The sequence below is a fragment of the Pelecanus crispus genome, chromosome 4, assembly GCF_030463565.1.
Source record: "Pelecanus crispus isolate bPelCri1 chromosome 4, bPelCri1.pri, whole genome shotgun sequence".
Classification (NCBI taxonomy): Eukaryota; Metazoa; Chordata; class Aves; order Pelecaniformes; family Pelecanidae; genus Pelecanus; species Pelecanus crispus.
Window position 1 is genome coordinate 54,066,365 of NC_134646.1, and position 14,883 is coordinate 54,081,247.

General features: G+C 35.6%; 1 protein-coding gene across 1 annotated transcript in view; it reads right to left on the reverse strand.

Annotated features, from left to right (window-relative positions):
- Positions 1-14,883, reverse strand: part of TUSC3 (tumor suppressor candidate 3) — an 80,230-nt gene that overhangs the window by 15,677 nt on the left and 49,670 nt on the right. Inside the window, exon 6 of the mRNA XM_075709103.1 lies at positions 4,065-4,128. Within this exon, the coding sequence (XP_075565218.1) occupies positions 4,065-4,128 (64 nt within the window). The remainder of the gene's footprint in view (positions 1-4,064; positions 4,129-14,883) is intronic.

Genomic DNA, 14,883 nt, shown 5'->3' on the forward strand with positions numbered 1-14,883 from the left:
CATTTTCCTGTAAATAAAAAAGCCCTAAGGCTTTCTAGATGCATGGCTTTCAACCAATATAAAGCTTGGATTAACAATGCCTATAAACTCACCTCTTCTCTGATAGGTGTTTCTCAGTTTAACACATGCTATTGGCTAAAATGACAAGTTCACCACCTGTTGGTTTTATTAAGTAGTACTGGTGTCAGTGTAAGTAGCATTTGCTTATCAGAAAGAGTCAGATGCTCAGAATATTAGGAATGTGGTAAAACTCAAAACTGTTGAGTGGGCCAGAGAATATTCTTAAAAATGAAGTTTTTGCTATCAAGAAGCTAGTATAGAAAGTATATATATATATATACACACACACACATACCTGGAGCAAGTATAGAAAATGAGCTACACTGCATCCACTAGTCTGACAAAATCTTTGCATTTTCATGAGACAAGTAGTTAGGGTGACTAGTATTATGCTATTACTACTAATAATTAGCCTTTATAAAAAAAGATGAAAACAATTATGTCAAAAGGGTTAACTGAAAAATGAATGCAGGCTGGAAGAATAAACATATTCAGCTGCCTGCCTTACAAAGTTCCATCGCAGTAGTTTTTTGGCTTTCTGACAAGGTCAATGAATGTGCTAGTCAGATCTGGACAGCAAGGTGGCCACCAGCAGCCTGTATGTGCACTGAGGAAGGAGGATTCTGGGGTTTTTATTTATTGGATTTTCTTATAGTCACCTATAGACCGCAACCCCCATTCCCCGTCCCCCTGTGCTGCTTGGTGAGGAGGAGGTAGAGAAAATCGGGAGTAAAGTTAAGCCCAGGAAGAAGGGAGAGGTGAGGGGGGAGGTGTCTTAAGATTTAGTTTTTATTTCTTATTATCCTACTCTGATTTTGATTGGTAGTAAATTAAACTAATTTCCCCAAGTCAAGTCTGGTTTGCCCGTGATGGCAAGTGCTGAGTGATCTCCCTGTTTTAGTGATGTAACATTGTACATGCTGTATTATTACAGTGACTTCCACTGTGTTACTACTAAGATGTAGGAACCATCTGTTAGGACTAAAACTACTTGTTTAAAATATTATAAAAAAAATTGGGCATGTACCTAGTATGGAATCAGTAACATTGCACAGATTTTACTGAATTTAATTTTGCTTTATAATATAATTGAAACTGAATATCTGACATTTTCACAAGTCCTTCTTACCCATGTCCTAATCATCAAGCTACAGCTCTGGAAAAACCAGCATCCTTATATGGAAATAATCTAGCAGACTGGGTAGAATCACTGTCTGAAAGTAAGTATAGAAATACAATGGAAACTTATATTTTTCTCATCACAGGTGTTAAAAATTCACTTCACACAGAAACACAACATTGCATTTCAACATCTAGCAAGAAGTAAAAATCTTGTCCTTGTTCTTACTACTACAAAGTGAAAAGAATCAACCAAATGAAACATGTACATTACCAGCATAGTAATGTCTTGTTTTAAAATTCAATGCATCTATTAAACTGTAAAGGATAAAGTGAATGTACTACTGTTTATCAATCTGGCATACTTTTTTCCTAATTCCCACACTTTCTATCAACATTTCCTGAATAAACAAATAATGAAGAAGCAATGAAGCATATAATAATTACTACCAACATTGAAAGGATAAAGAAATACTAATTCTTTCATGCATAACTGTTAAAATCTGTCAAGATTTCATATCACTTGTGAAATTTGTGTGACCAAAAACTCAGCTCAACAGTATTGAGCCATGAAATGAAACCTTAGAGAATTCTTTTCGCAAGTGGCAATGAACAACCTCACTGAAAGGATTCTTTCAGCCAGCTGCTTTAATGTAGTTAGCCAACTTCCCAGTTTAAAGACAGTCTCTGCCAACAAAAAGATATCACTTTCATGCCTGAGTCAGACAAACAAAATATGTCATGAACAAAACTTTTTTGTTCAAGTTTTACTCTTAGCTGGTTTTTGGGTTTATTTTTCCCATTCTCAAGCAGACAATAGGATTTGTTTTAGATAACGGATTTGTTTAAGTTGTGGCAGTTTGGGAAAAGCAAAAAACATTAAAAAATAAATAGTGGCTATACAAAACAAAGCATAAACATGACACTAATAAGATGCATACTATCTATTATACAAGAAAATTTTAATCTGAAGCATAATAGCTGTCTCTGTACTTTTAAAAAAATGTAGCAATTAAACTAATAATCACTGAGTTTTGACTTGGCTGTTTTTTGGTAAAGCTATTTATTTTTAACTCTCTCTTCCCAAGAAAAGGAGCACAAATTTAGAAATAATGAACAAATAAACATGCTTCCAAAACTTTAACAAATACAATGTGCTTTGACATAACATTAATTAGGGTATGATATAAAACCTGGAGAATTGACAGAATCACAGAATGGTTGAGATTGGAAGGGACCTCTTGAGATCATCTAATCCAACTCCTAGGCTCAAGCAACCTGCTAAAGCAGGTTGACCAGAACCATGTTCAGTCAGGTTTTGAATATCTTAACAGGTGGAGACTCTACAGCCCCTCTGGGCAACCTGTTCCAGAGTCTGACCACCCTCGCAATAGAATCATAGAATCGTTTAAGACCTTTAAGATCATCCGGTCCAACCATTAACCTAACATTACCAAGTCCACACTAAACCAATTAAGGGTAGAGTAGACTAAACAAGAAGTGTCTTCTTGTCTTCAGACTGAATTTCCTATCTTTCAAATTGGGCCCACTGCTTCTTGTCCTGTCAGAGGGCACTACTAAGAAAGTCTGTCTCCTTCTTCATATCCTCCCATCGCGTATGCATTGATAACATCCCCCTGAGAGCCTTCTCTTCTCCAGGTTAAACAGTACCAGCTCTCTCAGCCTCTCCTCATAGAAGAGAGTTCCAGTCCCTTAATCATCTTTACGGCCCTTTGCTTGACCTGCTTAAGTAAGTCTGCATCTTTCCTGTACTGGGGGACCCAGAACTAGACACACTATTCCAGTTCAGTTGTGAATATTGCATCTACTCTGCAAAATATAACAACTTTGAAATTAAATTTGTAATGGCTATGAACAGAGCAAATAAGGTTTCACAGGTAGCAAAATTGATGCCAGGCAAATTAATGTAATGAATCAAAAAGATGAAATGATGGTGTTCTCTTTGGATAGTAAGTGCCAAAGATGAATGTAGACAGGGAAGTCAGAGGAAGGGCAGGATCTAAGCCAGCATAACTTCAGAAAGAGAACAAGAGAGCAGCTACGATCATCAAACTCAGATCTGACTATTACTTCAAATTGGGAAATGTTATTTTCTTCCTCTTGTTCTCCTTAGAGGAAGGTATTTGTGATGGAACAACTGTATTTTAATAGTGGTTAATGGTGACTAGAGTTTTCACTCCATGAACAAAGCTGATTAGAAGCAGGGTTTAAAGAAACCAGATAGTATGAGTTTTTCTTACAGATTATTAAGACATACTCACAAAAAAAACCCCCTAATTTAACTTGCTCTGACTCAGTAAGAATGAAAGAGTAAAAGTAGGTCTCAGACTCTTTCTGTGAGGAAATTATGTCAGAACAAATGGGTCTGAGTTATTTGTTTCAAGAAGTAGTAGTAAACTGTTGAGATCAGTTGGGGGAAAAAAACAAAACCAAAGACTACTGGAGGACAAATCATCTTCATGCATGATTAGAAAGTTTCATATGCTTTCCTTGTCAGTTAAAAGAAATAAAACAATTTTTAACATCAAATTTTTAACTTTTATAATAAAGAGTGAAAAAAAGAAGACAATTAGGTTCTGCTACTGAAAAGGTAATATTGAAAGGAAAAACATTAAGATTAGCAACCAGGCATAAGAGTAACAAAGGAGATAATAAGGCATATATTAGTGAAAAGCAATGCCAACTTTACTTGGCAGTAAATAGCAACAACGTTGAATGTTTATTTAAACATAGAGTAAGTAAGCCAAAATACAATACCTGCTCAAAAGTTCAATGATATTCACTGTCAGACCAATTTCATTTAACAGCACACTGTGCCTCAGCTTGCTTTTTTTCTGTTCATCACCATTCAGTTTGAAGGATACTCAGGAGAAGAATAATATGTGATTCTGCAACAAACTGAGCCTGACTGCTTCCATGTATGTAACTCTGTAAAATAAAAATGAAAAACAATCCTCTTAAAAACAAAGAAATCCATTGAAAATGGCACAACTGGATATGTGAGAATAAAAAGTAAACCTGTTTTACAGAAAAACACAGACCGCAACAGCTACAAGTTAACAGCACAGTTTATGTACGTGTGTTTAGTAAAAAGGAGTGCTAAAAATAGCATATTTAAGCAAAGCATATATGTACAGTAAATGTAACGTTTCGTACACAAGTGCATTATGCTGGACTCTTTCACACTGCTGCTAGCATGGAATAAACAACATGCATTTATTTGCTCAGGAGATAGAATTTTTGAGAATGGAGGTGAGGAAATCAAGGACATGCCTTAGCACTGTTTTTACAAAAGTGAAAAAAAACCCTTGAGTTTAAAAAATCATTCTACTTTAGTCTTAGTCAGATTGAGTGAAGTTTCTTCATATAAAGCCTATTTCATCTTTCTCCTAGAAGGTACAATTGTGTCCACAAAAAAATCCTAATTCATAAAATGTCTTGTTTATATGGAATTGCAGTAAATGCAACCACAGATGTTAATACTAAATGCAAACCTAACACAGTCTACTTTTTTCCCCCCAAAATAATTATTGTTAATGGGCTAATTTTGTACATTTGGTATGAAGAACATATAGCATAGTATTCAGAAGTCGTTACTGTTTATTGTTAACTAGCTATGATAGCAAAAAAGGAAGCAAAAATTTGAAGGGCTGCAAACATGCACAGAATGAAGGAGATTCTCTCTCTTCCTCCACTACATCAATTACAAACATCAAATATAGCTTGTCATACTATTCTATGTGAAATTAAACATATCCATGTTCTCAAGGTATTATTTGCATGTATTCTTCCTAGGCATAGATACAGTTTTCATCCCAATTAAATAGAAAGAAAAATGCTCACTCCTATTAAGGTAAAGAAAAAGGAAACCTTTTGCCCTCCTTAGGGATTCAGGGTTCTGTTAGTCTGTTTATTTTTTAACTTATACCCTTGCTTTACTTCATTTTACTCTGAATAATTCTGACTGAATGCCATCCTTGTCAAGATTCAGAACAATTCAGATTTGAAATACTCTGAAGCTTCAGCATACAAAAGAATACCTTCATCCACACTGGTTAAATTCTGGTTGATGCATCGTCAAAACGTACAGTTCATAAGATATGATAAAAGTTTTTACTCAGTAGATGGTTATCTATTGTTTTCAAAATTCAATTATATTATGCTCATTCAAATAACCAATTCAAAACTAAACCAGGCAAAAACTTCATGTATCTAAAGATTCCACCTCTCAAAGAAGACATCTTTTTTCTTTAACAAGATAAAAATCACTGATCTCATAAGAAAATCTCATTGCAGTATGATACGATGACAAGACAATCTGTATTTCTTGATTTTTTGCAGGGCCCCTTATAAATCTTACTAAAGCTATATATATGTGTACACACACACACACATATATATATAAAACAAAGGAAGGAAATAGAAATATTTCACTTTAACAAAAATTAATGATGAAGTTAAAATGCTTAATAGATTGTGTACTCTGACTCAGTTGTGACCACAGTCCTGCAAATAGTGACCCTCTGTCATTATTCCTCATGCAGCTAAAGCAATATATATACATGCAGGCATACACATACGCTTGCAGGATCTGGATTCAAGTGTGCCTAACAGATAGTAAACATCTATTTCTTCTTACAATCCTAGCACCAAGTTATAGCCTAAAACTTACAATGATTACAATATATACTGTATTTGTTAATACAATGTGAACTGAAATAAAAAATGGGCTTTTCATCAGAACAGTGTAACAGGGTCTAGTAGCACTATTTAGTTATTAAATACCTATACGCATTTATACATAATCCCACTACTCTTTCTCTAAACACATGCTAAATTGTATAAAAATGCAGATTGAGAACTAAAGAAATACCCTCTATGTTGAAGAGACATTATTATCACCGATTAATAAAACTGGTTGTCACATGACTCCTAAGACTATAAATGAGTTCTGTATTTATAAAACATTTAGAAGAGAGATGTCATTTTGATTGATATGCTTTATACTTTGTTAAATTATTTTTCCCTTTTTCTTTATGGTAGCAATTTAATTCACGATAACACCACTGAAGGAACAGAATCTGAAGTATGTACATAAACACATACACATGCAGAGACTATATAGAGAAATTACTCCTTTCCTCAAAATAGTTTACTGACATTAAATTGTTTAGCTTTCATCCTAATAGGAAGAGTCTCACCTCCAAAAAAAGTAAATTTTATCCTACTGCTTCTGATGACATAAATCTGTCCCACACTGGGAAGGAATCACATTTTAGTTGCTACACCCAGCGTAGTAACTTTGTTTAAAAATATCACTAAAGTTCATGTGACTTCTGGTTTCAGCTGGGATTATCAAATAACTACAAAGAATTTTGTTAATGAAACAGGACAGTTCCATAACTATCTAGCTGTCAAACCCGTTGTCCTGGTTTTGGCTGGGATAGAGTTAATTTTCTTCCTAGTAGCAGGCACAGTGCTGTGGTTTGGATTTAGTAAGAGAAGAATGTTGATAACATGCTGATGTTTTTAGTTGTTGCTAAGTACTGCTTATGCTAGTCAAGGACTTTGCAGCTTCCCATGCTCTGCCAGGTGCACAAGAAACTGGGAGGGGGCACAGCCAGAATAGTTGATCCAAACTGACCAAAGGGCTATTCCATACCATATGACGTCATGCTCAGTATAGAAACTGGGGGGGGGTGGCCAGGGAGCAGCGATCGCTTCTTGGGAACTGTCTGGGTATCGGTCGGCGGGTGGTGAGCAATTGCATTATGCATCACTTGCTTTGTATATTATTATTAGTGTTATTATTATTATTACTACTACTATTTTACTTTATTTCAATTCTTAAACTGTTCTTATCTCAACGCAGGAGTGTTTTTTCACTGTTACTCCTCTGTTCTCTCCCCATCCCTTTGGGGTAGGGGGAGTGAGCGAGCGGCTGCATGGTGCTTAGTTGCTGGCTGGGGCTAAACCACGACACCTGTACATTAATGACGTTTGTAAAAATGACAGCAAATATGCCCTCAACCCTGAAAATTTCAAGCATGATTTTTCATTAGTTATTCATACTTGAAAAATTGACTGAAAAATTCTCTCTCAATCTGAGGATGATTAGAGTTCGCAACAAGTAAATCCAGTTTGCAATGCTGTACATGTAGACTATTTACAATGCAAAGTTGAAACAACAAAAGGAAAAGAGTAAAAGCTATAAATACTAATTAGATTGTTAATGTTTTTTTAATCATATTCTGATCAAAAACCCTCAAGTCTTGTCTACCTGAGAAGGCAAGTTTTTATATGTTACAGCAGTGGTATGGTTATTTGATCTAATCTACTAGCAGGGCTGCTATTACAATGATATAACAAGGATAAGGCTATTGGAAAGACATTCTCAATCAGAAATCTTTGCCTGCCTGTTTGTTAAATTCCCAAAGTAATTAGTTTTATTGGATGATGTAAAATATGTACATTTCTCAGGATTTTTTTCATTTGAGGCTTTTCTAGGAGCTGTTTGAGAAGCTTTCAGGGTATGAAATGCATCATCAGACAAGTCTCTCAAAAGATTAAGTCCTTAAGAAGACAAAATCATGAAAACAAAGATATTTTCATTATCACTATTAAATAGGTGACTGACAGAGTCCTAGTTACCACCTGATACTCACTATAAAGATAAAAACATGGACCAGATAGTTTATTTGCAAATGCTGAAACTTGAACCAACCAAAACCAAACAAACTGAAATCTGAAAAAAACAAAACCTGCCAGAAACAAAACCTGCCTAGAAGACCTGAATCAGAGACTGTAATGTGAAAACTAGCTGATGAATATGAATTTTGGGCTAAACGCCTCATAGTGATTAATGTTGTAACTATACTTCTTTAAATGTGAGTTGCTACAGGCATAGGCTTGCTTGCAAGGAAGTGGAAGTTCTTTGATTTAGTTCTATGTGTATATTAAAAAGCTAGTAAGAGACAATTGTTAACTCTGTTAAGAGACAATTGTTGCTCTGTCTCTAAAGAGGGGACAGAAATGGATAAAACCAAAGTGAGTAGCCACCTTAAATGAAAAAAAACTAACTTCATCTTTATTTGAGAGGGCAAGAGATTTCAGGTTAGAGAGAGTTAGAGGGCTAGTTGAAATCCAGTTAGTTAAAATGTTAAATAAGGCAGATGTTTACTGTCAGGTATTGTCTTTAAAAAAAGAAAAAAAACCCACTCATTTTAATTATTACCTTCTTTGTTTTATTACATATGTCCTTAGGTAGATTATTCTTTAAAGTTACCTAGTAATAAAACTGTGTGTGATCAATAGGCTCCTCAAATTGCTTCCCCGAGACATTGTTCTCCAAATACTCAAAACAGCAGCATGGTGTATCTCCTTCATAGCTGTGGGCCAGTCAGGGCGATGGTAGTAAAGAAGTGAAGAAAGTGAGAGACTGTTCCAGTGATGAAGGATAACCAAAATAATATGTATTCAACAATATAATGTGAATCACGTCAGTTTGCAACAGTACCTCACCCCATTTCTAATGAGGAATGAATCATCACTTCATGAAGGAATTACAGGTTGTGTTTTTTCCACAATGAACTTTCAGACCTATGTTCTAAACAACAGGCAATAATCAGAGTAGAAGTTTTCAGAAGACAGAAGACCAGTACTTAATGAAAAAATGATGGCAAGCAGCTTTTCTTGAAGAGAAAACAGTGAGAACTGTGTGGCATTTGTCCTTGTGTCTTTCCCTACAGGCATATGATGACACTGTGAGGCCACTCAAAGCATAGATTATACTTGTATGGATACATATTTATGCAAATGTACCCACACCTCTCAGTTTTGTACACTGCAGTTGCCATCGACTCATCAAATTTTGAAATTCATGACCATCTGTGGCCCATACTCACCTAAAATAGAATACATTTAAAGACAATATTTTTTTAAGGAATTTTGACAAATTAGCTTTGCAACAGTTTGCAAACAGTTTTCTCCATACTTTTCTGTGGTTCCACAGCAGCTTTTAATTGGGTAAAGTTCTGGAAATTATATCCATATAACCAAAATAAAAGATCTGGTCACATGTGAGGTTTCTTTATTTTCATACTTCTTTCCCTCTATAAGAAGATTGCTGAATGACCTACATCCAAGGCACATATTCTCATGAAATTTTATTTGAGGCTACAAACTATTAAGGGACTGAGAAGTAAGATCTCTGTTTTTGCTATCTATTCTACTTTTTGACACTGAATCCATTTAATATTTGGAAGCTCTGTGAAGTTTATCTGGCTGCAAATGCTCTAGGCAAATGCTTTAAATAAATTCATGAACAAACTCAGTATTTCCCTTTCATTTTAGAGGCATCTGGGGGGAGTACCATGTAAGATGCAAAGCTAAAATCCATCAGAAGAGATGCAACCATGGTTTGAGCAGAAGAGCTGTACAGCCACACAATTACCGCAGCCACACAACGGATGTAACAGCAAATGCCACGCTGGTAGGACTAATAGGGGAACCAAAGCATGAGTGACTGACATTTTGAACAAGGGGTCCTTTTCCAACTTTAACATTCTCCTGTCTCAGGTCTGATTCCACAGAAGCAATTTGAATTGCTAACTGAAATCATCATGTCCCCAGATCAGGCCATTTTCTTTGGCAGTGACAAACAATTGTTCAATGCATGCAAATTTCTACAAAGCTGTGTTAAATATTTATCTAGTATTCATAAAGTCATGAAATATTTCGTGTTATTGCACTGCAGATGGCACATATATATAACCCTTCACTAGGATAGTCAAGGATAACAACAATGTAATATATTTTTAAATTTCCCTAAATACAGCATATGCTTGTGATTTCCCTTCAAGACTGAGAGTTGTCATGGTTCAGTAAAATACTTGAGTTAAGTGTAATCTGTGCTCTTTCCTTCCTTTCTGTTAATGCAATGTAAGTAAGTAAAACAGAAATGAACTAATTGGAAATAAGGCCTCTGTGAGTTATATGTTAATTCTTAAGGCAATACAATTAACTTGTGGAGTACCCAAGATCAAAACTGAAACATGATTTCAGGTGCTCCAGTACTCTTTCCTAAAATAAACATAATTATGTTTATTTTTTATGAGTATGTGAATGATGGATGCTGGGGTACAGGGACTGGATTAAACTGAGTTGGGTTTAGTAATAGCATGCCATATAAAGCTACTTCATGTAGTAGCGGAGTGGGTGTCAGTCTCTTCTCCCAAGTAACAAGCTATAGGACAAGAGGAAATGGCCTCAAGTTGTGTCAGGGGAGGTTTCGATTGGATACTAGGAAAAATTTCTTCACCAGAAGGGTTGTGAAGCATTGGAACAGGCTGCCGAGAGAAGTGGTTGAGTCCCCATCCCTGGAGGTATTTAAAAGACATGCAGATGGGGTGCTTAGGGACATGGTTTAATGTTGGACTTGGCAGTGCTAGGCTAACGGCTGGACTTGATGATCTTAAAGGTCTTTTCCAACCTAAACGATTCTGTGATTCTATGAAGTATTATCATTTTGGATAACTAAGAAATAACTTGTCCTGAGTTTACAAGACATGACACACATCTAATAAAGTGTATTGGAAACCAGTCAAAAGCAGACATTTTTGATAATAATTATCCTTCTTAATGATAAGCTGAATTTGGACTGCATGTTGAAGAAACCTCTAGATAGAGACTATCCCCTCAAGGAGATGACAGTCCAAATTCAAGCTAATATACATGGAAAGAGGTGAAGCAACACACTAGTTAACTGCCACCAAAGAGAGAGTGATGAAATCCACACAAATAGGAGAAACACTATTAATTTGCTTCCTTTACTACATTAACATTCAGGGTGAAGTTCATCAGAGAGAGGAACATTACGGAAGGCCATGGATTACTTAATTATGACTAAGCCTTCAGAATGGCCTATTTCAATTAAAGTCCATCAATTTTGCCAAGAATGTATATTAGCTACAAGAATTTGTTCTTTTCTCTGAATTTGGAGGGGAAAAAAGAACCCCACAACATTATCACATTAGAGTTTTATGTGTTTTCAAATTAATGTCCAGGAGTAGCATGACTTTCATGAGTATTTAAGTGTTTAAAAAGCAAAAAATCTAAAACAATCTCTCACAATCCCATTTATACACCTTACTATTGTAAGTGTGAATTCAGAAAGAGGTTAAACATGTTATGGAGAACAAATAGTTTATTCAGTAAAGCAAACACTTCGAGACCAAACACTAAGGTATATTAATTTAATGTTTTATTGTGTGTTTTCATGATCATATGCATATTTCTCCAGACAAGTTTTCTTCCATGTTAACTATGCAACACTTCAAAAGCAGCATCCTGCCCAGCAAGATTAAAAGTAAAATCTTATAGAGCTCAAAACCCACTAGCTTTCAGACTCTTTACTCTTTTACACCTGTTTAAATATTATGTTTTCTAAGGAACAGCAGTTTCACATAGCTTCACTTGAAGCAATGCTCTCCAAATATGCTTATTTGATTACTACCTAGTAGTATCTGTTCAGTTCATACAGGCAGATCAGAGTTTTAACTTGCTTAAGAACCCAATAGGGGACTGCATATGAAGTTATTAGCCTAGGCAGGTCTGTGAAAATCTGAAAATAGAAACCTAATGTAATTCCCTGTTTTCTTTCCATCATAGAAGATACTATTATCTGCTGGGGATAGTACATGACAGTAGCCTATTTTCCCTGTAGCAGCCAGTCCTCAAAAGCTCTTATCATGACCACTGATGTGAAAAACATGAGATGATGTTGTTTTGGGCGTAAGTTGTTCCACACGTATGTGAATGGCTACTAATCTACCAACTTAGAACATCTGTTAGAGTATGGACATGATTTGCCAAAATAATTTTAAACCTTTTTTTAGACAGGGTATGTAATGTGGGTATGAGTTTATTTTAAAGAACTTAAACAACACAAAACTGAGTAATTTATATATGTAAAATAAGTAATAATATATATGAAGTATATATAAACTACTCAGTGTATATATATGTACTTCATATATAATAATATATGAAGTAACATCTCAAAAACTGAAGAAATACAAAATGTCTTAACTCCAGTTCATTTACTAAACAGATCAGAAACCTCTGACTATTCTAACCACATGTTAATTTCCAACACTTAGGATAATGTGCACGTGTTTAATAGCACAATTTCTTTTATTATAGATACCCAGTTATAAAAGGGCATATCTGCAAATGATGCTTAACTGCTTCAAAATTTAACATAGTATTAAACACAAAATAAATCTAAACTCATTCACTGCTAAGACAAATCCTGAATTACTGAATTTGTGTTTCTGGCAAAATGAAGACCACATATGACTATAGTAAGAAATGTGCAGCAGCCAGCTGTTTGAGCCAATAGTTTTTTCAGGGATCTTAATTTTATTTAACAATGAAATAGCATTGTTTTAGTTTAGCCCTAACCCACTTGAAATAAACACTTTCTTTTAGACAGTTATTAGCTCTGTGAACATCTCCAACTCAAATGTAAGCCAACAGAATGCCACTCTGGTGAAAATTTCATTTATTATTTTCCTAGCAAGCAACAGCTCCAAGCAATGTCTCTACATGAAATCCAGTCCAGCTCAGTTACAGGCCAACAAGACCAGGACTAAGAAAACAGCCAAGGTGCCCACACAAACTGGTGAGGAATTGACAGAATCACTAGAGGTGGTGACTATGCACAGCGATTTTGTTCAGCTTACAGTCAAGTGCTTCGCTGTAAAAAGTAATAGCATAATCTAGAAAATCAACATTGGACCCCACAAATAAAACTCCATGTATTTACACCGGTCTCAGCATCCATGGTGTAACTTAGTGCAGGTGTTCAGACTCCCACATACTGAGCATGACCATAAAACATGTCAGGCACTTTTGATGGCAGAGTTTAATAGCTATGGATAAATTTTACCCTATTTAAGAAATATTTAATTTTGAATTTTTTAAAAATTTATATAATCCAGATACACACAACAGTCTCATACAGACTCTCCTTGATTCACTCATATATTAATTCAATGAATATGAGTTACATCTTCCGTGTGCTCACTGCTGCGTTCACTGTTGCCCCAAACCAAAACAGAGTCCAGAGACAGCAGCCGGTTTTCACAGGACTGGCTGGCTGAAACAGGCTGTGCTGGCTGTCTTCCACAAAGTCCATCTGGCACTGAGCACGGAATATGATCTAGGTTCCCAGCCCTAGAGCAAAAGTGGAGAAATGCTGCCTACTTTCGCAGACTAGCTGGCTGGAAATGGGTAGCTGGTATAATTTAAAACAGTATACAAATCTGAGTTTATGCTGCTACTTTGGTTGTCCCTAGACAGTTTTTATAGCTATACTGCATTATTTAGGGTACCTAAAAGTGCTATCAAAGGAATTAGTTAGTAGAGGTGATCTTACATATCCAGAAACTGTGAACACTCTGCTCAGCTATACACAGAGGCTTTGACACCACTGGCTGAATAAGAATTTATTTTGAGGGACTCCTCCCACATTTATTAATTACTAAATAATAAGACGACAGAAGATACAGCAATCCTTCGATGAATCATTACCTTGTGGCTTTCAGAAAAAAAACAGAACTTAACCTCTCATTAGGAATAAAACATTACTATCCTTATAGCACTTAATTCCCAAGTTACCTAGCAGATTGACATGCAAAAAATGTCTTCCCTCTTAATGGGCATTATGACACACAGTACCCACATGAGAGACTTTAACAGAGATGAAGGTATGATTTCCAGGATCTCTGAAACAACATTCTGGTAGTTTCGGGAAGTTTACATGACACAGCTTAGCCTAGCTGCCTAAGGAAAGGAAAGTTTTGCAACTGTGATGCTTTGATTAACAACATGACAACTTTTTAATCAACTTAAGAAAGAGGGCAAAAAAAATCTCAGAGACAACTGACATTCCTACACATTTCATTACAGTCAAACAACCAAACCAAATTAGTGATTCTAATGAAAGAAAAGCTGCAATTAAAAGTTCAACTGTTAATAGTTGTTTTGGAGCATGAACATCTTGCTTAACCCATGGAAGCCAAAATACAATACGACTTCTAATTAGGAAACAAAAGAGATTTTGAGATGTTTTTCATGAACCGCATTCCCCTAAAAACACAATCACATTATTAATAAGAACTATTTTCTGGACTCTAAAACATCCCTGCACTTTTTGCCCTCATTCTGATACTAACCATGATATGGGATGTATCTCATTGGTCCTTTAGCTAAAATAATAGTCAAAGATCAAATATTCACCTAGATGCTGCTATATACCTAATTACTTTCAATATAAGGATGAGGCAGCACTGATGACACAAGTTCAGACAATCAGATAAGACCATGGTTTAATAACTTTACTTTTCCCCTTGGCAAGTTGTAGGGTGGGAACTCTTCTTCCTCACCCCATCTGCTGAATCCTTTTGTCCAAGATAGTGTGGAAGTGTGATGATCTTCACACCATTGGTGTGCTGACAAAGACTGGTCATGGCGTAACACAGGAAAGACAGCCACCATATAGGAGACTCAGAGAAAGTTTTCCTTATAGATTATAGAGATGGAAGAGCTGAAATAGCCATCCAGCCAAGCTCATTTTGTTGCTGTTATTTAAATTGTGGTTTAGAATTTAAGGCTAATGAG